This window comes from Crinia signifera, chromosome 6, assembly GCF_055691185.1.
Source record: "Crinia signifera chromosome 6, ASM5569118v1, whole genome shotgun sequence".
NCBI lineage: Eukaryota > Metazoa > Chordata > Amphibia > Anura > Myobatrachidae > Crinia > Crinia signifera.
Window position 1 is genome coordinate 152250312 of NC_139222.1, and position 23980 is coordinate 152274291.

Sequence of the window (23980 nt, forward strand, 5' to 3'; positions counted from 1 at the left end):
CGGCCATACCACCGAAGGGGTTAAAGGCCTATAAGGGTCTACTAAACTAAAAATCATTTCACTTTACAAATCTTTTGAGATTGCATAAGCATAAACTTTCTCCCGTACATCGGATGGGCCTTAAGGCTAGTGTATATATACTCCCCAAATGGTGGTATAGCGCCTAAATTTCTAATACATTAGTCCATATGTCCCATCAAAGTTTATGAAATAAGAAAAGTTGGTTTTCCCAACAAGTTCTTTATTTGTTTCTTCAACGATAATGTAAACAATGTCCCATTGTTACATTATCGTTGAAGAAACTAATAAAGAACTTGTTTGGAAATCCAACTTTTCTTATTTCATAAACTTTGATGGGACATATGGGCTAATGTATTGGAAATGTAGCTGCTATACCACCATTTGGGGAGTATATTGTGGTTACTGTTTCCGAGCCCTCAGGAAACTTGGTGGTTAAGCAGCTGCAACCAGAATTGGAGTGAATTTTAATTGTGCACACAAGTGTGGGAGAAGTATTGGGGTTACTAGTGTATACTGTATATGTTTATATATTGTGACAAAGAATCACATACACTGGATATAGATGAAGTCTGGGTCTTTACACCGAAACGTTGTGATTCTCTCTAGTGCTAATATGTGAGATTAAATTTGGTTCTTATTTTTTTGCATTGAAACTTGGGACTTCCTGGGAGCTACCCCAGTCGCTGTACATTGTGAATGCGAATGCAGCCATATATGGATTATATATATCTATATATATATAGAGAGAGAGAGAGAGATAGAGATAGATAGATAGATAGATAGAGAGAGAGAGAGAGAGAGAGAGAGAGAGAATAATATATTTTAAAACACAGTAGCATGCTTGTATACCTAAAAGCCAACGTTTGTCACGTTAACCACAAAGCAATATCTGGCAAGCAGCCTTTGTATAGCGTTATATTAAAACCACAAAAAAGTGTTACAGCTCAAAATATCTTATCACAGGAAACTTTTATTTTGCACCAATATTATAGTCTATCCAGTACTGGTGTTTGTGTAAGTGGGAAATAGATATAGATCTTTTTCCATGTATTACTTTATTTTTTATTTAGGATGGGGAAATACACATGGAAACTCCTGGGCAAATTCTTATTAAGTGTCTTATTAACACTTGCATTATTTTATTTAGTAATATAAAAGCTGATCTGTGTAGAGCATTACTGTTAAGTGAATAAGTAAATGGAGAAGGAAACAACATTGTTAAAATAAGAAATACCAGCATGCAAAATATCAAACACAAAAAATGAAAGATGGCCTCATCTCTGGCATATTTCCGAACAAAACTATTTGGTCATATTTGGTCATGCATATGATCCGTCAAGACCACAGCACTAATTACTGAAATCATGTCCCTAATCTGTACCACCATCTTAATGCATCCTTTTATTTACCATAAGTGACATTTTACCTGGGGGAAGGGGCGATCCTACACTTTCAAGCTTAATTCATAAAAATATTGATTGGCTTTCAATGTTTTCAACTAAAAATTCTGAGCTTTACAGTACTTAAACTGGAATAGCGTTACCCTGATCCACAAGAGTCACCAAAGCCATTAACATTCTACTGCCGACCTCCTGTACAGAATACCACTTGGCTTTTTGAAGCAGGCAGCTGCATAATCAATAGTTTTAGGCTGAGATTTCACGTTAAGCAAAAGCTTTTTACTCTGCAGTCATGTGATAAAAGACTGAATGCTAATGTGTACACTAAAGTCAGCCTAAATCTGACAGTTTGGATTATTGATTTGGGCATCAATTGGATGGCTTTCCATATTTCTAATATTCATGTCATTTCTTCTACTACTCTTCTTATAGCACAACCCATATATCCAATCTTGCTGGCTTTTTCTTTTCCCTGTCCAGGATAAGCCCAGTGCCGAGATGTTATTATTAACATTTTCAAATATAGATCCGGCATATTCCGTTGAACTTCTTGAATTGAGTATAAAGCAATAACAAAACAATAATGGAAAATAACAGACAAAGAGGTACAGTAAGAGCAGATGGCATCTGAGGAGGGAGATGGGCAATTTGCCTCATTAAGCACCCCCACCTCATAGCAAAATGACATAAATCATGGGTCTAATAAGGCATGGGTAAAATGATGTGCTTTTCATAGAATCGTCATATTGATCCCACCCTCTCACTCTGGGGCCATTCACTGTGATATGGGGGGGGGGGGTGATTCTAATTTAATCGGTCCCCCACGCCTTCGCATGGGGGACCGATTTTTGGTGACCGCGCGCGCACATATTTATTTATGCGCATGTGCAGCCGCCGCTGTGTGTAAGTGGCCACAACGCTCGGGGGGGGGGGGCAGCCTGGGGGACTCGCAAGGCTGCAAAATTCGAAACCTTGCGAGTTAACCAGAATAAGATCCATGGTTGGACTAGAGTCAATTCTTTTGAGGAGCTAAGGCTATCTCTTCCCCTTCAGTTTCGGAGCTGGATGCTCATCTACGCACATGTGGCCATCAGGTCACCACTGTTCAAAGTACAGTAGTTGCGATGAACATCGAAAGAGCTAATTTCCAATAGTGAGGGATCAGAATTTTCCTCTACAGTTAACTGAGGAAAGCAGATTAGTTAATGGAGACAATTTCCAATAGCTAACCTTCTCAAGTGTAAAATGTTGGGGTTGGCTGCTGTGAGTGCTGTTGTTCACAAAGCAGAAAATATCTCTGAAACCTAATGCATTATAGCTTTATTATATAAGAAGAATGATGCATAATTCTGCCATAAACACACGGAAACAGCTGTTTAAAAGGAAGACCTACTTAAATAAATAGATTCTATAGACAGGAAGCTTGTTGTGCAGCACTGTAACCAGGCTTTACTGCTCCCAGTGCCGGGGGTGCCCCCTGAGTGCATGAATTCATAACGTCACCGAAAATAACAACACTGGCTATTATATGAAGGACACATTGGCCGGCACTGCAGTAGCGATTGTGGCTGCAGGGTACCAGGCATGTTGCACAGGGCCCAGGAAGCGGTGCGCTTGCCATGCTTTGTTCACTATTATAATCTATCTCTATGCCAACTTGTGTCAACTTTTTCAGTGTCAACAATGTCAATGTCAATGTTGGCCTAGGGTATGAGGACCATTTATAGGTGTTGACCTAGTCACTGTTGACCATTAGCGGTCGACCTAGTGACTGTCGACTTAGACATTGTTGACTAAGGGATTGGATACGGGTGCCGCTTACTTGGCTTTTGTGCAGTGGCTTTCCACGAGCACGCCTAGTTATGGCCCTGTTGTTGTGTTTAAGAGAATTGTCATCCACCTGAATCAAATTGATTAATTAATAATAATCGTCCCACTAAAACTATATCTATTATACTGTACATCTATACTTTATAAAACTTCCCTTTCTACATCTTATTGTGTTAAGTATCATGTTCTTTATCAAAGGTTATAGTTATATCCCTTTCCAACCTAGGGGGTGATTCTAATCACCACCCTCCCCTGCGTGTTCGCGCAGGGGAGTGATGGTGAGCAATTGTAAATGCGCATATACTTTTATGTGCATGTGCAGCCACCTGGTGCAAGCAGGTGCAGAGAACTACTTGTTCGATGTCCCATTCCCACCTAGCAGTGCGGGTGGGGGGGCATGGGGTGATGCTCCCATTGTAAATGGGCCTGGACGTTCCCATTAAATAGGCATAGGGACGGGATTGCGAGGGGTGGGCAGCGGATACTAGCTTCCCGTACAGGGTGCCCGCAGATATAAGACACCAGAGAATGAATCGGGGATATAGGCATGCGGGCAGCGTTAAAATGACACACAAAACTGCACATTTTGCAGTTTTGCATGTAATCCAGAATCAGGCCCCTAGTCCAAGTCTTCAATCTGCTGCAATAATCTTCTCCTAAAAATGAGGCTACTGCACGAATGGAAATCCCTGCGTGTTTCAGTCTTGTCCCGCTGTTCCCCTGATATTTCCACTTCTAAAAAGCTGATCAGACCAAGCATAGGCGCTTCTGTTATTTTAACGGATAAATTAGTTTGACTCTTAACTCAATAATTAAAACTGTTATGGCTTCAAGCCTGCAGAGATAATGTACCATTATTATGGTCGTTTGTTTCAATTAAATGCTTGCTGGTTTAACAATAGCAGCTGGGCACCTGTGTGTAAGCAGCCATTACTCTGATCATGGAGACAGCTCAAGTTCTACGTACGGGAAATCACTGTAGCAGAGAATGCTTTATAGGATGTTATGCATTTTTGCTATACAAGATATTAGTTTTAAACAGTACAGATGAGGAAAAACGAATTAATATATCTTGAAGGATCTTCAAATTTGTTCACTTCAATTTATTTTAAGATTGGATATAAATGTGGTCTCAGACAAAGCTGGCAAGACAATATTTTGACTCCGACATCTCTATTTTACTACTAACTGACTCTTTCATAAATAACAAGTTTGTATTAAATGGTAGAAACAAGTTTGCTTTTCGGTAAGACGATGATCAAGGACATGTGTTCAGAGACGCATGAGACTGATCTGGAGGAGTGCCTAATCAGTGCGGGGGGGGGGGGGTCATGGGGGAGCACTGTTGCCATTGCATCTGGGGACAACCTGGGAGAAAGGGGGGGGGTGTAGACACCTCGGCATAATATAATGCAATCACTGATATTCAGATTCCGCCCAAACCATCTCTCAATACCTTGTTTTTGTCTCTATCTCACATCTTTCTCTTTCTTCCTCTCTATTGTCTCCACACCTGGTTTCTCTCTCCAGCTCCCTTTTTCTCTCTGCACTGTTACTGCAGCATGTGTGGATTACAATAATCATACTGAGATGCTGTGCGGTACTTAGAAATACTTTTTAAATATTTTGAGAATTAAGTTTAAAAGATAGGCAGGGCAAAAAGTGCAGGGTAAGTAGTATATAGTTAGCAAGAAAGCGTCTAACGTCCCCTTAGTCTCTGACATACAGTGTAACCTTGCCCCGTAATACAGGCAAATGTAGTCAAATAGAGTATGTGCACACAGCTCAGTGGCAACTCTTCAGTGCTGGCATATAAACGCATTGCATGACATTGCAAACATAAACTTGTTTAACCCTAAACTAAATTGGACCCCAGAAAGGTGGTTAAGCATTCTGGCTAAGCTGGCCCTGTGTAGCGATGGTGATGGTATACCACCTACTGGCCCCTGCTGCTTGCCCCTTCTCTCCATGCCACCTGTTATATAGTGTTGGTGGGGAATCACATCACAGGCACATGCTCCTGTTCTACTGCATATGTCAATCTCAGTAAATGCTTTGGAGAATTATCACATAGATTTAACATTTTTAGGGGTTTTGCTGCCGATATATCCGACTTCATAAATATGAAGTAGGCTGTGGGGCCAACGTAACAGCAATGTAGTCCCTGGTCAAATCAATACACAGGGAATATCTCCATCCACCAATCAGCATGTTGATAGCCATTCTCTTTCTGGATGCAAGCTGGAAGGCATATAGAGAATGCTGTCTGCCCACTGTGGAGGTCATTCTAATTGATTCACCCCATTGTGAATTTGCAACAGGGACTGATGTTCTAGATCTACGCATGCACATATGTGAATATGCGCATGTCAGGTCTTTACTGCGGGTGCCCTCTGAGACTTGCATAGTCTCCGAGGCGCTCAAAGTGGGGGGGGGGGAGTGATTTGAGAGTGCTACAGAAATCATTCAACGGTTGGCGACCATTGAATGATTTCAGGCCCGCACGCAAGCCTACAAATGGCTGTTTATGCAAAACATCCATTTGCATGCCCGTGGGGAGATTCGCGGTCCAGGGCCGTAACAGGCGTTCATTCAGGTGGCAGGCAGCGTTAGTTGGCTCGCAAAGCAGCAAAATTTGCTGCTTTGTGAGTTAACCAATCTCTTCTTTCCTCCCAAGAAACTCCGGAGGCACCAGTCCGAGGACATGTCCTCTGGTCCTGCTCGTCCTTACTCAAAGGTAGCGGACTAGTGTTTCCATACATCAATATGGTCCTGTCGGCTAGGTTGTCACAGTACCACTGTGAGCAGTGTGACAGAACATTGGGGCAGCTGCTTCTCTGAGCAGTTAAACCTGCCCTGGAGCAATACTGAATTGCTCTGGTAAGTAAATATCCACCATCACAATTTGCCGCAAGTCAGATACTTAATCATGAGGGGCCATTTGGGAAAATATCACAGCATTATCTGACTTATACAAAGCTATCCCAGTGATACTGTCCCACAGTAGTTACAGTTAACTGCATTGCTTTTTCAGTATCTGCACACATAAACATGCTGCTAATGCACACTTAGTTTTTAAATTCCAGTACTATAAGTAAAAACTTACAAATGCGAAACATTTTGAATAAATAATCAAGATTAACATTAATGGATTTAACCACTTGCCTGGCACTACGGTATGTGATGTGACCGCAGCTAGGAGTCTGTCTTCCAACAGGGTTGTACTACACATGAGTCCAGTGCCCCTCTTCTGTATTGGGAAGTCCTTTCTGTGCAAGTGCAAAATAGACTTCCTCTTGCTGCAGCCACATCATGGAAGTGATGTCCTGATCGTTGACCACAGTCATCACCTTTGACATTGTGCCCCAGAATCCATTGCAAGCAGATCTAAACTTGCTGGGGCAAGGGGCTCTGGTAATGAGGGTTGCCATCAGGACTAGGGGCCTTATGCTGCCCCATAAACAAATTGTTGCCAGGAGGGGGTGCATATATTAGTACTAAAAAAAATAAGTGACACAAGGGTGGGGGTACTTATTGGATACCCATTGACACAGGGGGCGACGGTGGGGGTATTGCCAAGAGATCTGTTATCATCAGTGGGTGTGGCAGTTCACATTTCAGTGAATTTTGTGCCACTAGGGGATATATTTGTGGGGAGGGAAGTAAAATTACAATGAGGACCTATGGACACAGGGTTGGGGGTGTAGGCAAACCGCCTACAGGTATATCTTTTTAAAGAATATATTTAAATATAACTTTAAAAATACTTTTTAAACTTTATTTTATCAAGTAAAATTGTCAGTTAAATTGTTACTTATGCTTTTGTTTGCCCCTGGTTGATTCTATCCTGTTAAGTAAAATGAAGTACTTACAGTATAAGTAGTGTAATGCGCAGTAGCTTGGGAAAAAATAGAGAACTGGAAAGGACAACTAAAGTAGTGTTTGTAGCTGGACAGCTCTATTATTATCTTGAGTTGTATTTCATTAATCCTATTGTATATGTATGGTGATGGGACAATACTATGGCTATAGGAGAACACAAATCCACTAGGGCAGTTCTCTGTGCCTATAAATTAGTACAGGAGTTGCAGTACACTACAACATTTTGACAAATTAGTACAATTTTAAAGATCAGTCATATTTGATGACACTAATCAGTTGGATTGTGGATGATTTCTTTTACTTCACTTCATTTTGCGGTTCAGTCAGGCTGCTAATGAGTTGTTAATTGATCATTAAAAAGATAGTTTTACAAAGGAATGAATGCAGCATGTGAGCTGCTATATAGAGGTTATTTGCGTAAGTGACATTTACCAGATGCTTATACATTTACTGAATATATGTCTGACTTATCTGAACAGGCTTGTAACAGTAAAAGCCGCCATTTTGAAAATGAAACAATATTAAACTGTTCACATGAGGCTGACAGGCTGATCTCACAAGCATTTTTGTGCAGCCCTCAGCAGTGTTGTATCTTCTGCCTGTAAATGATGAGTACATTTGAATGCTTGATTTTATTTTACTGAAGCATAGTCATATTTACAATGCAATAGAAAGACCAAGGGTTTCCAATGACAGTACACAAGGTTACAAAAATTATATATATTAGCAATAATTAAGACACAAGTGTTATTAAGTATGAGGGTACTGAGCAAACTAAAAGAGTATAACTTTATGGGGTAGGGTGATCATTTTCTACTAGACTCATTAAGGGCCTGATTCAAGTTACCTCACTAAGCAGCATAAATTCACGGCTTAGCGAGCCCTTTAACACACACCCCCGCGCGGGCCTGAGAAAATGCCCGCCCCCTGCCAGTGTGCGAACATCCCTGCCACAATACAAACATGCGTACATGCGTACATTAGCATATACACATGCGCAGTGCCAATACATTGGTCCCCAGAGCGAATACGCCAGGCACCTATCAGACGTGAATCAGGCCCTAAATATCATGAGGTGGAAGAAAACCATTTCAGTAAGCAATAGTCATGTTTGAATATGAAGCATAGATTTGAAGCTCTCCCAAACTGGAAACTTAGATACTCTGATCTCCTTGGCCAAATAAGCCTACAGCTATTCCATCCTGAATAAGCAAAACTAATTTTCTTTAAAAAGAGGAAAAAGGAGACATCCCCGGTTGGATCCATGCACCCAGTATGGTTCTTTTTTGCAGATGCACTTATTGCCAGTAATAATTTGCGATAACTGCCAATTATTCTTTGGCACTGGGGCAATATACCCAATATGGCACAGGCTGAATCAAAATAGGAAGTTAGCTAGGTGATCCAGAGAAAAGTTTCAGACATGAAGATAGACTTTAAATAAAGGACACAATCTCAAACCATGATAGAGATCAATGTTGTCTGACAACAAGGACATTTAAAAACTAAGATAAGGACTAATATATGTTCTGTGATAGATATTTAGAAACAATTCTTTGTATGAGCTAGTAGGTATAATGTGACAAGAGTCAAATAGGGTTTTAAGTAAAATGGCCACTGTTAGGTTAGGGAAACAATGCAGCCATTGAGGGGCATGCCTGTCATAAGAAAGTATAAAGATGAGAGTGACAGCAGTCTAAACAATAAACCAATCTTGATCAGACAAGTGTCAATTAGTCTGAGCCACATATTGCTGAGCCTAGTAATAGGCAAGGAAATCATATTTTGCAATCACCTGATAGAGTGCTTGAATTTTTAAAGTGTCTTGGTGATCTTTTGTAAATATGGTGAATTAGCCATGTTACAGGGTGTATAAAGAGAGGCTACATAGAGCAGTAGGAGAAAAAAATTCCACCTGGGTGGAAAAAAACAAGCACCAAGAGGTGAGTTGTTTAGCAAGCTGCTCACACCGGAATGAGGTGGGTCAGTCCCCAAAACTACATACAAAGAAAAAAAGACTAATGGTGGAGCGCTCAAGGTTGTAAAACTTATCACACAAAAATAAATGTATATAGATCAATTGGGTATCACATACAAAAATCACAGTTTATTTATGACTAGCACATAAAATATTAAATATTACAATTTAGAAGTGAAGCATATGACATACATCATAAAAAATAAAAATAGAAACAATAATAATAAAATGCACTCTGAAAACTATTCATGAATGACAATGGGTTATACTGTTATCAATCTCACATGTATTGGCAAATAGGAAAACCAAAGTAGGGGGATCAATACGAGAGCTGGTCCAAGTATGAGATGAGTTCAAAGTCCAAATTCATATAGCAGAGTGCAGCCTGGCCTGACGCGTTTCGTAGTTCTAAGACAACTTTTGTTGTCTTAGATCAACGAAACGCGTCAGGCTAGGCTGCACACTGCTATATGAATTTGGACTTTGAACTCATCTCATACTTGGACCAGCTCTCGTATTGATCCCCCTACTTTGGTTTTCCTATTTGCCAATACCAAATGGACATATTCTCTTGGGATACCACCATATGTTAACCATTGGAGCCTATTAAGATCCAGAGTCCCCAAAAAATCCTGTCTCAAGTAAGTGGATACAAATACAGAATGCATCCATTCAGGTTTATGGACACCTACTATACCATCTTAAATATGGACACCATGGGAGATCATATCCAATGATTTGAGGAGAGTACACTAGGAACATGTGAGATTGATAACAGTATAACCCATTGTCATTCATGAATAGTTTTCAGAGTGCATTTTATTATTTCTATTTTTATTTTTTATGATGTATTTCATATGCTTCACTTCTAAATTTGAATATTTAATATTTTATGTGCTAGTCATAAATAAACTGTGATGTTTTTATGTGATACCCAATTGACCTATATACATTTATTTTTGTGTGATAAGTTTTAAAACCCTTGAGCGCTCCACCGTTAATCTTTCTTTCTTTGCATAGAGCAGTGCCTAAAATGCAGGCTTTGGAAAAATTGGAGGTGTAGGTAGTAGGTGTTACATAGAGACATAAGGAGAACATGTTATGAACGTCAAACATTAGTAAGCTGCTTCCCCTTCTTGTTCTTGTCTTATAATGTCATTTCTGCCTCCCAGATACAGGAGCTGGTACACTCTGAAGCATCCTCCTATGATCACAATCATCAAGTTTCCCTGATAAACCGATCTGGAATGCTGCCAAGTCACATGAGTGCACTCAGCCAATCACAGCTTATTTCACAAATGGGGATGCGGAATGCAGTTACTCATGGATCTCCTTCTCCCCCAGGTAGTAAATCTGCCACACCCTCCCCTTCTAGCTCCACCCAGGAGGAGGATACAGACTCTCACTATAAGGTAGATATAATACTTTTCTCTAGAATTGCTGTCTCTATAATTACATCTACTGTACAGTATGTGTCTCAGCGCGCCAATCTCTCTTACTATACACCAGAGAAACAAAACATATACATTCTATAATGTACTAGTATATAATGAGTTTTTAAAATAAATAAATCCATTTATAAATATAACTGTAGTCAAACAATTATAAAAACATTGGTTCAGTCTACAAGGGCAAGTCTAATATCAATTAGCTTTGCCCTTTTAAGATAATGAAAACAAATGGCTTTTGTTTTTTATGGATTATTGCACATTTATTAATGGAGTATTTTTTTTAGTTACAATCTACATTATTTTTGTGCATCTTTTGCAGGTTGCTGGGGAAAAACGACCTTCAGCTGACCTTGGTAAAAAACCTAAAAATCAGAAGAAAAAGAAAAAGAAGGACCCAAATGAGCCCCAGAAACCTGTTTCTGCCTATGCCCTATTTTTTAGGGATACTCAAGCAGCCATCAAGGGTCAAAATCCTAATGCCACATTTGGAGATGTGTCTAAAATTGTTGCATCTATGTGGGACAGCCTGGGCGAAGAACAAAAACAAGTGAGTGTTCTTCTTATTATTATCTTACTTAATATGCATGTGGGGATACTTAAATATTATTATTGAAAAAATATGAAATGGTGTCATGTTGAGGTTAAAGGTATCAGAATAATTTTATGTTTCCAGCCAGGTTAAGATAGGTTCAACGGATTCTATTCGTTTCTGGTGTGTACACACGGTCAGATGTGCCTTAAGATCCTATCCACGATCCGATCAGATCGGATCGTGGATAGGATCTTAAGGCACATCCGATTTGCATCCAATCTTCACTATATAGTGCAGATCTGCACTATATAGACAAGGCAGCCAAGACTTTCTGGCTTCCGATACGTGAACGCGCATCAGGATCGGATCGGGATCGCAAGGGTTAAAACCCTTGCGATCTGCATCCGATTCCGATCCGATGTTGACTATATCGTCAACATCGGAAAGGAAATTGGACCGTGTGTACACACTATTAGAATAGAGTTGTATTTATCTTTTGTTTTTGTAACCCACCACAATAAATAACATGAAATGTGTAGGGTCCTGAAGAGCAAAAAAATCACTTCACTAGAGTACATATAATGCCTTTCCTGAAGCTCCTTACAACCTGTTGGAACTAGTCGTATTATGTCCAGTAGCATCCCTTGCCCGGTTGACACCCAGTGCATCAGAGGGGGGCCATGCATGCGCCATAATGTGAAGGGGTGACGCCTAGCATCTCAACCCCCTTTTCCAACATTTCAGGGATCCAGGAGATGCTGAAAATGCCTCTGAGACCGCTGTGTCTGCAGTGCTGGCTCCTACACTATAACATTACGTGCAGCACCTGGCTCCTGTTATTCAGCAGGAGGCAGCATTTTGGTGTCACTCCTCAGTAAGGGCCTTATTCTAGTTCACTATTAGAGGCAAATTCCTTTTTAGCTGGACAAAACCATGTGCACTACAGGTGGGGCAGATGTAACATGTGCAGAGAGAATTAGATTTGGGTGAGGGTTTTCTTCAAAGTGAGATCTATATTGCAGTGTAAAAATAAAGCAGTCAGTATTTTCCCTGCACAGAAACAAAATAACTCACCCAAAGCTAACTCTCTCTGCACATGTTACATCTACTCCCCTGCAGTGCACATGGTTTTGTCCAGCTAAGAAGCAATTTGCCTCTAAGAGTGAACTAGAATAAGGCCCTAAGTGTCACCCTGGTGTGTCCCGCACACCCCGCACCCACATAGTGACACCACTGACTACATTCTCCATACACTGCTGCATCCTGCCGACATTATTGGATTTGGACCAGTGGCGTAACTAATAATTCTGCGCCCCCCTGCCAAAAATGCAGGGGGGCGCCCCCCCCAGGGTAAACAAACACCCTCCCTACCCTAACCTCCCCCCCCCCCCCCGCCGACCCCGTGCGGCCATTACCTCATTAATATTTCTTCAATGAGAGTGTGCACTCCCGTGCCCTGGTGAGGACCGCAGCGCAGCCAGCCGCGTGGTGGGACAGGCAGCCGGGCCGTGAGTGGTGCAAGCGGAGGGAAGCCGGGGTGCGGCGGAGGGAAGCAGGGGTGCGGGGGGGGAGGGATGCGGGTTGCACCGGGTCCCTGCTACTGCTGCTAATGAAAGTGACACTTGGAAAATGGCTACCCCATACTGCAGACAAAAAACTGTCTGCAGTATGGGGGACAGCCATTTTCCATGTGTCACTTTTTGTATTAGCGCTGCAGCAGTAGCCGGGAGAGCTGGGACCCGGTGCAGACAAAACCAACGGCGTCAGAAGGGAGTGAGTAATAATAGTCCTGCTGCAGCCCCCCCCCCCCCCCCCCCGGCGCCCACACCCTCTCAGCGCCTCCCCACCACCGCAGGGGCTGCGGGACTATAGTTACGTCATTGATTTGGACTGAGTAGCACAAAAATCTATAGTTTGATGTTTGGTTGATAAAGCTGTGGGGAGGACCAGCCATAGACAGGGCTCAGTGCAACTGAAGCTCAGGACAGGTATGGGCTATCTGTATAAACTCTATTAGACAGGGTTATATTTGCATAATGGGTCTTCATAAAAATACTCCATAAAAGTGACAAGCAATGCTCAGATGATTATTACTTTATGAAAGGAAAGGAGGAATGGTAAATAATATAAGAACATTCAACAAAGCATCACTTTAGACATAATGGTAAATGACATAACTGGACTAAGCACTCGTCCCAGCCAGCGGGCTTATAGAAGGCAACATGTAAGCGTAGCATAGAGTCTTAGGGTTAAATTTACTAAAGCTTCTAAAAATGTATTTATTATTTATTACCAGTTTTTTATATAGCGCACGCATATTCCTTAGCGTGTACAGAGAATAATAAACATTCACATCCGTCCCTCCCTAGTGGAGCTTACAATCTATATTCCCTAAAACAGGTACACACATTCATTCTAGGGTTATTTTTATTTTTTTTGAACCACGCAAGTACATGGAGAATATACAACCTCCGCACAGTTAGGGCCATGGTGGAAATCGTACCCATGACCTCAGTGCTGTGAGGCAGTAATGCTAACCATTACGCCATCCATGCTGCCCAGTGAAAAGAGGTGATGTTGCCCTTAGCAACAATCAGATTCTTTCTATCATTTTCTAGGATGCAATAGAGCAGGAGTCCTCAATCTATTTTGCTCTGGGACCCTTGTCTGACACTAAAAATAATAACAGGACCACAGCAAGTTACTGCAGAAGGTAATCACATCACATGTGTAGTCAGCAGACATCACCTACATAGCAGCATTGTGGAGGCACAACATGATGGGAGGAGTCTAAAATAACAGAGAATTCAACAGATTTTTCAGACTCCTTGAATCACTGACTGAGGTTAGAAAAGTCATCAGCCTGATGGTCAGCAACATGGAGTCGCGACCCCATGCTGAGAAGGTCAGGACCCACTTTGGGGTCAGTACCCACAGTTTGAGAACTGCTGCAATAGAGAAATGGTAGACAGAATCTTATTGGTTGTTATGGGCAACATCACTTCTTTCATTTTTAGAAGCTTTAGTTAATGTACCCCTTGGAGTGAGGCAGAGAAGCTAACCCTTGTAATAATGTTTGATGTTTGGAATGGGGATCTGTCCTCATTTACCTTGTGTTATATGGATTAAAGGCTTGTTAACTGTTTTAGTTAATTAGACTTTCAGAATAAAGCATATAGGCCCTCATTCTAATCTGTTAGGGTCCCAGAGTATTCGCACCAGGAACTTTTGTTTACACTCTGAGCATGCGCATATTCGTATATGTGCATGTGCAGGGCTGTTGTGCGGATGCCTTTTGTGACTTGCATAGTTGCTGCGGCATTCGCACAGGGGGGGGTGGGATCGAAGCGGGCAGGGGGCGTTCGCATGAAGATGCCTAGCGTTCCCTGGGCATATACACGAAAATGGTGGGTGTGCCCAGGAAAATGCTGGGCATCCACAGGCAGGCGGGCAGCTGCCTGATGGGACTGGGGCAGCTGATGTCAGTGCTCCGTTTTCAGACCGGACACCGCAGTATAGGTCAAGATTGACTTATATTTGCCAGCAGGGGAAAAATCACTTGATGGCTGGTGACCATCGAATGATTTCGCCCCAGTACGCTACCCTGCAAATAGATGTATATGCAAAACATTCACAAGATGGCAGAGATTTTTGATGTGCGGCGGTGGCGGCCATTTGCTCGCCCGGTGTCTGGCGTTAGATGGCTCGCTAAGTAGCGATTTTTTGCTGCTTAGCAAGTCAACCAGAATCACCACCATAGTGCCATAAAGCAATGGGCAAACTCCAAGTATGTTCCATATTTCTGTAAGAGTTAATCAGGATTTGGAGCAATGGGAATGAAAAGCCTTTGATTTGTTGGCTATGAAGTTAGGAAAGTATTCTTCAAGAAAATAAGTGAAAAGTAAAGCAGTTGAGTCTAGTTCCAATCAGTTTACTATATTAGAAACATAGGTATCAATTATTATAAGATTTGTATTAGTTTATATGTTTCAGTTAAGGAATATATAAAGAACAATAATCTGGGGATACAGAAGAAAAGAGTAGGGTGTGGGTGGGGAATGAAATAGGGATAAGCAGATCCCACACAGACAAATGATACAACATTGCAATATAGCTTAATTATTTCTAGGAACTAGCAACAAGTAGTGGATAAAGCAGTCAACTATAGCACCAAGGGCGGGATGTATTAACATACATCGCCGCCCTTCGCACTGCAGCCGCCGCGATGCTGGCGCATATGTACTAACATATGCGGCCAGCATCGGGTTGCGGTGACGGAGACCCCCGCGATACTTGTGATGTGGACTGCGGGGGTCTCCGTCACCTCCCGGCGGCTGGCAGCGTCCCCCTGCGTCTCCTCCTCCCCCCTGAAGCCGGATGTCCTCCCGGCTGTGACACCAGGGGGAGGAGGAGATTTTGGAGGACGGGAGGGGGGGGGGGGCGCGGACGTCGTACCTCGGGAGGCGAAAGAAGCCCATAGGCTACTATAGGGTATCGCCACCCAGGGGGTGGCGATACCCAGCCTTGCGAAAACGGGGCGGACGGGGATTGATACATAGGAAAATGCCGTAAAACGGGGGTTTTACGGCATTTTCCCTTTAGAAAATCTCGCCCCAAGACTGAAGTGAATTGGAGATAGCTGCAAACGTGACCTATTGCTAGATTTAGCTAAAACAAAATGTGCACACAAACTCTACAACCAAGTGTTCCTAGGACCCTGGGGTTATTCTATGTACATGTGTAAGTCGATTAGTATCCATTAATGCAGCAACCAATCCATTGCTCTTTGTCAGCCCCTCATCTGCATGTTGCTATGAATATTAGAAATTGGTCTGTGCATGTATTCATACCATGTTACAGGGCCTTCATTCAATATTCAGGCCAATACATGTCTGCCTCTTTAGGGTTGGATACACTGAACATACCCAAGTCCTTGGGTATGGAAGGTTACAACTGTATGATGTGATGGGATCCAGTCGATTGGTTGACAGTAATTAGATTGACATTCAATAGTTCAACCACTATTGGTCAACAGGGCATAGGTGGACACATGAAAAGCGTTGACATGTTTTAGGTCAACATAGAAATGGTTGACAAATGAAAATGTCAACATAAGTGTTTCATGATTTTAATATAGTTGTTATTTATGAACCAAGTGGACATAGAGTTAGTGAGACACCGGTCCCAAAGCATTTGAGCTGTACGAGGGGACACAATACAGTTATACAGTGTCCATGCAGATTTTGACATAGTCACCAAAAAAGTCGACCTTTTCCAGCGTCAACCATTTCCATTGCTCAATATAAACCGAAGCCATGTCAGCTGTTTTTATGTTTTGACCTATGCCCTGTCCACCCAATTACTATCGACCTAATGATCCATACCCAATGTGATACATCATATATACTTCAGCAATATAGAAAAATAAACTTCATCAGCCACGTACTTCCTGAAAAAGATCTATATAATGTCTCTCCTAGTGCTTCACCTCAAATGGATGTAAATGTGCAGCAAGACACACTAATTATGATGGAGTAATAAGTATAAATATTGTAAATCTGCATATTAGCAGGGCGCCTTCATTTCATAAGATCCTGTGGGTGGAGTTTACTGTGTGCAGTAGTTATGTTGGCCCTGTAGTGTCTGTTAGAAGTATATATGACCTGTTTGTCTGAGCCATGACATAAAAGTCACATGTAAATGGAACACACAAGATTAAAAGTAAGTAACAACTGCACTAAATGTAATGCCTGATTGTTCGCTTGTTCTGCAGGCCTACAAGCGGAAGACTGAGGCAGCCAAGAAGGAGTATTTGAAGGCCCTTGCAGCCTACAGAGCCAGTCTGGTTTCCAAGGTAACAGACTGAAATATTAGTAATGTCCGACTCTGGGCATAGACCCTAATTACATGCATTATTTAGAGGCTACTGTACATCCAATACAAGATAACAGATTATGCATAGTTATGCACATTACTAAAATTATATCACAAATAGCGTTAATCATGTTTCATTTTTTTAATGTATTTTGGTACTTATGTATTATCTGGGCTTCCATGTTAAATGCACCCCATTTTTTCATACCCCTACTATCCAACTACGCATGGAGTTGATTTTATATAGTGTGGCGAGCGCAGCGAGCCACCGTGCCCGAAGCGTGGCGAGCGCAGCGAGCCCCGCAAGGGGACGCGGTCTCATAAGAAAAACGAGAGCCCAGATATTACATAAGTACCTGTATTTTACTTCCACTTTAACTCTGAACATTTTTTTATATAAAATTTATATAGTTATTTAATTTTTTGGGCCGCTGTCTTATTTTCCAGGGATATTGTGTTTTCAAATGATTGATTCTTTCTTGCATGTGGTTCTGTGATTATATCCTTTAGCAGAAATAAATAAATCATATTTTTTAAGCTTTAATTGGTTTACACTTACTAAAAAAGATCACTTTGATGTTTTAAAAAATGGTAGCATGATTAATTATAAATGTAAGATATGGTTGAGTCTGACATTATTTTATTACTCCTAGAGCTACACTGACCAAGGAGAGACGAAGAACTCCCAGCCCAATCAGCCTTCCAAAATGATACTCCCAAAGCAGTCTATGTATAACATGCCCCCACAGCCTTCTTCACCATACCCTGGGCTGGCTTCTTTTCTGTCCCCTGCAGACCTGCCAAGCTACCGCGGGCACCCTCACTCCAGCCTCTCCCGGAGCCTAAATGCCAAATCTATGTTGCCCAGTATCAGTGCCTCACCTCCACCCCCTTTCCAGATTAGCCCACCCCTTCACCAGCATATGCGTCACCCTTCCAACTCTCTCATTAATCAGTCCCTCAATATGCAGCAAGTACAACAATCTCCCATCCTTTCCCCCTCCATTGGATTACAGTCACCTATGAGCTCATCCCCCACAGGTCAACAGGTGAGTACCGCTTTCCACTTTCAATCTTCTTACTCTCTATGGTCTCAATTCATAAATCTAAAACCATGGTCAACATTCTGCCATGCGTTTCTGTCACTCTTTCTTTCAGTCTCATTTTCTGTCTATAGTCCATCACCCGGCTATTATTCTCCCTTAAATTTGTTTCAGTTGCATTTCTCAACTTCACTCTCTTCTCTTTTCAACTAATTTTCTTTTCCAGGTCTGTAAGTTTTGTATTTAATACCTTTGACTTTAATATCTTCTTTCACCACTTTCCATATTGATTTCTTATTTTGTCAACATACTCTTTCTGGTATCTGTTTCACTCACTTCCATTACTCTATGTTTATTTGTTTTTTTTTTAATTACTGCAATTTAAGGTTTGCAACAAATGCTTAGATCACATGTTTCGCCCCAAAATTATAATTACATTTAATTAGAACCACATTTATTTGATTAGAATATAAAAAGAGGATTTTATATTACCTACCTGTAAATCCTTATGTCGTAGTCCATAGGGTATACTAGGGAATCAAGTAGATAATAGATGGGTCCATAGGAGCTGGTGTACTTTAATCAAATTCAACATCCTGTGTGCTGGCTCCTCCCCTCCATGCCCGCTCCCACAGCCCATTCTAAGAAAATTGTGCTAGAAGGAGATGGTCATACTCAGAGAGAAGGAAACATTAGTATAAGTAAACACAACATATAAGCAGTATTACAAGAAAGAAAACCTCAAGTCAATCAAACCAGACCAACACAGGGAAAAACGAAGCACAGAGGAGGGCGCTCTGTAAACCCTATGGACTACCAGAAAAGGAATATAAAATCCTAATTTCTCTAACATCCATAGGGTATAATAGGGACTGGGATCAAGTAGACAATTGGGACGTCCAAAGCTCCCACAGCGGGCGGGAGATTTCTGAGACCCCTGAAGAACAGAATTGCCAAACTGAAGATCCTCTGAGGCCAGGTTGTCAAACCTATACAACTTTACAAAGGTGTTGGTCCCCGACCAAGTGGCCACTCTGCACAACTGCAGGGCCAAAATACCTTGGGCAGCTGCCCAAGAAGAGCCCACTGACCTAGTAGAGTGAGCTGAAACAGAAGCAGGACAGTGGCTTGCGCATATGCCTGCTGGATTGTCAACCTAATCCACCTAGTGATAGTTTGTTTTGAAGCGGGACAACCAATCTTGTTGGCATCGTACAGCACAAAAAGAGTCTGATTTTCTGGTACGAGCAGTCTGTGAAATGTAGGCTATCAAAGCACTAACCACATCAAGTGACTTTGGAGTAGCGGAACCTGCCGTGACCTCCGGTACCACAATGGGTTTGGTAGGAACTTTGGCCCTGTATGAAGCTCAGCACTGTCGGCATGAAAGATCAGATCAGATATGGATGCCAAAGCCAGCAACAGAACAGTTTTCCACGTAAGAAACTTGACATCAAACCAGGAGGATTGTAAAAATTCCAAAATCATGTTTAAATCCCAAGGTGCAACCAGGTGCACAAATGGGGGCTGGATGTGGAGGACCCCTTTCAAAAATGTTTGTACCTCATGAATTAACACCAACTGCATTTGGAAAAAGATAGATAAAGCAGAAATCTTAACTTTTATAGACCCTAGGCCTTGGCCCAAATCCACACCCGCTGCAGGAATCGACCCTGTTTAAACACCGCTGGAGGGTACTGATGACCTTCACACCAGGAGACATAATGTTTCCAGATCTGGTGGTAATGTTATGAAGTAACGGACTTCCGAGCCCTGATCATAGTAGGGATAACAGCACTGGTAATACCTTTTCTAGCTAACATCTCCCTTTCAAACTCCATGCCATTAAACTCAGCCGATGTAAGTCATGATAAACGAATGTCCCTTGTTGTAGAAGATCTGGCCGAAGTGGCAGGGCCAAGGGTCTTCCAAGGCCAGGGACAGAAGGTCTTCAAACCATGCCCTGCGCGGCCAATTTGGTGCTATAAAATATCACCTGAGTTCTCTACCGTTTGATGCATTTCAGTAGCCTCGGGATCAATGGAATCTGAGGGAAGAGATAGAGGAAGCAGTAGTCCCATGGCACTTCGATTCTGGGCATAGCCACAAGGTTCTATAGGCAGGCGCCTCCATATTTGTAGTGCATGCCGCCACCACAACTATTTCTATTAGAGCCTTACATAAAAAGTCAGCCGACTCCTGAATGTGTTTAAGAAGGGTGAGCATGTCCACTTGAGGAACATCCACATGCAGATCAGCATGGATCAAGTGGCCCATTTGTTAATGGCCTTTGTAATCCAACATTGCAATGACTGGACTCTGCAAAGCCCCTGCCACTACATATATAGCCTTCAAACTAGTCTTTAACTTTCTATCCCCAGGGTCTTTTAGGGAGACCACTCCCGGGACAGGTAAAACTATCTTTTTGGACAGTCTGGAAATGGAAGTATCCACTGCCGGCAAGTTTTCCCATACCCTTCTATCCTATGAAGAAAAGGGGAAAATGGACAAGAATCTTTTGGGCACTTGGAATTTATTTTCCGGGTAAGCCTATGTCTGTTTGAACTTATTATTAAGTTCTGTGGATTTCTGTGTTGTGGAGAAAAACATCTGCTCCACTTGCTCCTCCTCCTTGTCGGGAAGCACTTCCCTAATAGCAAAAATAACGGATTCTACTCCTTGAGAATGAGCTTCCTAAGCCTCCTAAGGCATATCCACCTCCCCTCTTCCTGGACTTCCTCCTCCAAGTCAGATCCGAGGAGAGGCGGGAGTGCGCGCTTCTGAGGATCTAATTTAGGAGGCTGTAACCTTTGTGTAAAGGGAGCAGCCATTAAATCAGAGACTGTCTCTTGCAAATCCTGCCTCTCTTCTTTTGCCACTGAAAGTTCAGAGGAAGTGGAGGACATCTTATCCTTTATAGACTCAATCATGCAGGCTCCTGCTGCTGCCCTGTGCAGACAGAGTGCATTGTTCACACAAAGGGGACCTCTCTGAAGAAGGTTAGAACTTAGTATGGTAAGACTGACAAACAGACTTCTTTTCTGTCACACTGCCTTTCAATACAACAGAATAGTAAAAATAAACTTTAAACACACACACATATGTATATATGTATATATATATATATATATATATATATATATATATATATATATATACTCACATTGCCAGACCCTGAGAAGGGACAGAGAGAGAGATTGAAAGAACCAGCGTATAAGCCCCTATGGAGAGATATAGCTCATCAGGGTCCCGATGCTTTGTAGTCGTGCCGCCTCTATCCTTGTAGAAATGGTGCCGGCTGCTGCTGCTGGTCCCGCTCTCCCAAAGCTCCGCCTCCAAGAAGGCATGGCTGCTTCAATGTGCAGGAGAGAGCTTTTACCACCTGACAGCCTAGGGAGTCCCGTTAGCGGAGATCCTGGCAGTGCTGTGTCCAGCGCCGAGGAGTGCGGCTTAGCTGCGGGTGCCCTTGTCAGTCCTTATGCGATTGCGGTGCATCACCCCTCAATAACGGAGTCCTGTCAGCGGGTCACGGGCCATTAACCCAGAAAGAGGTTGGTACAGTGACCCCCCCCCATAGCGCTGTAGACAGACTGGTAGTGAGCCAGCACGGTCTGTAAAAATAAAATAACAAATATTTGCAAGAAGAAACTCTGGAGCTCCAGAGTGTGCTACCGGCCCTGAGGGCACTTTTTTCTAAACTGAGCTGTCAGAGCGGGCATGGAGGGGAGGAGCCAGCACACAGGATGTTCAATTTTATTAAAGTGCACCGGCTTATATGGACCCACCTATACCCCATTGTCTACTTGATTCCCCAATACACCCTATGGATGTTTGAGAAATATTTTTAGTTAACGAACTATGCAATTTGCCAACCTGTATATTTGACCAAACCACTTTGGCAGAACTACTATTGTTCAATATTTAGATTGTTTGGGGGATATTTTGATTTATTTATTTTATGTTTACAGGCGGTTTATCAATGCTGCTGATTACCAGTGGCTTTGACAAGCAGTTTTAAAATGGCAACAGGAATCAGTGCTCAACAAGCCTGATGTAATATTATTATCTGTTGTAATTTTAAATCAGTTGGTCAAATCTGACAATCATACTATAGGGGTTTTGACCAACCACTCAATATTAATTTTGTACACCTTGGTCTCCATAAACTCTTTTCTTTTATTTATATAAAATTTCCATAACATATTATCTTTTGTTCCATAACATATTATCTCTGATACCTGAACATTGCATTTGTCTACCTTTTGACAGCTTCTTGCAGTGTAATTGTATTGATATGTCTGTTTATTGCCTTATAAACATTGACCCCTTTTCTCCAATTATCACTAGGACTTCTCCCATCTTTCATCAGAATTTTCAAACAATGTTGACCCAAGATCCCCTGCCTCCTCCAATCCCCCTGGAAGCACAGAGTGGGACAATGAGTTTCCCAACAGAGAGTGTGGAATTAACCACTGCAAGTGAGTAATAAAGTATATATATATATTAAAAAAAAAAAAAGAAAAGTAACTGTGTTGGTAATGTATTGTATAAGAAACATTGGTTCTGGAGATATTAGGTCTCATTGTGGCTCATTCAACACTGCAGAGTAAATAAATGAGCTTTGTTTAAAAGTTTTGCATCTGCCTGTGATTATTAGGCACACCTAATATCAATCTGCAAGGTTGTCATTAGACTATCTGTCCGATATTCTAGACAGACTTTGTTCAAGCAAATGTAAGAAATTCAGGTGAAAGCCTTTTTGATTACTCTACATACCTGGTTTTACTGATGCATCGATAATGGTTGCAGATTATGCAGTGTGCATGGACCACTAAATCCAGGGGGGCCCACACAGCACACAAGGAAATTATTGTTTCAATACTCCCCTCTCCATAGTTTCCTAATCGGCAACAGAACCTCTCCACAAATCAGCCAGGAAAATGGAGCGGCAGCCATGTTCCTGGCATTTAGTGCATGCACAAGAAAGTAAATGGCTACACTATTTCCCCGGAGTTCTGTGCATGCACAATAAAGTGTGTGCACCTAGTGTTCAGAATTACTGGCTAGAGAGAAGGGTACCTAGCCAGAGGAGACTGTGCTGGGACCTCTTCCTCTGTTAATAGGCCCCTGCTAGGTTTGTCTATTTTGGGGTGCCTTATTAACAAACAGCACCGCCTCAAAATTAGTTATTGATTCAACCTTGGATGGGATTTTATACAAAAAAAAGAAAAAAAGGACTGCTGCTATACAAAAGTAATAATTGATTATTCTAATTACAAATTCTATAAGTTATATTACTTTAATATATATATATATACTTTTAAGATTCAAAGTATATAAAAGAAATAGGTCCTTTTTAATGTAGAAAAACACTTGAGTTGGGTTTGAGGTGAGAAGAATGATGGTGAGGAAGATCTCCATCCATTTGTTTTATATTGTCTTGCCTATAAATTCTTATACACATTTTTTTCCTGCTGCTTTATGGGTCAAATACATGTTTTTAATTGTGTAATTTATATTTCAAGCAGGATTCACTTACATTTATTTTATTTATTTGCAAAGAAAACAGTGGTAGGCTTTGGTGGGCTACATTTAGGAATTTTATCATCTTTTCCCTTTTCACTGTTAACACTGACTGGACCTGGACCTTCAGAGGTGGATAATGAGCAGAAGCATCTGTGACTATAGTTGCAGCCGCTAATGAGAAGTTATGCTAATGATGCAGCTGATGACTGTACATTGAGACGCCCACTGGCTGCCGCTTTAATCCGCTGTGGTGTGCGAAAAGCTGCACCATCAACTGTCTGCTGGTGTCAGTGGAACAGAGTGTGCATCACAATCCCTGACATCAGCATGTCCCAAATACATCTGAGACAGCCTACAGACTTAATTCACCCTATTCCCTCCCATAACCATCCAGGAAATCCTGGTTGAACTGCATGGGCGTTTGCACTGGATATCTCTATGTA

The 23980-nt window shown here is 41.8% G+C and overlaps 1 protein-coding gene across 2 annotated transcripts in view; it reads left to right on the plus strand.

Moving 5' to 3' along the window:
- Nucleotides 1-23980, plus strand: part of TOX2 (TOX high mobility group box family member 2) — a 108334-nt gene that overhangs the window by 83162 nt on the left and 1192 nt on the right. For both annotated transcript variants that reach the window (XM_083147661.1, XM_083147662.1), the window contains exons 4-8: nt 10284-10523; nt 10882-11109; nt 16868-16948; nt 17622-18017; nt 22359-22489. In XM_083147661.1, the coding sequence (XP_083003787.1) occupies nt 10284-10523; nt 10882-11109; nt 16868-16948; nt 17622-18017; nt 22359-22489 (1076 nt within the window). The remainder of the gene's footprint in view (nt 1-10283; nt 10524-10881; nt 11110-16867; nt 16949-17621; nt 18018-22358; nt 22490-23980) is intronic.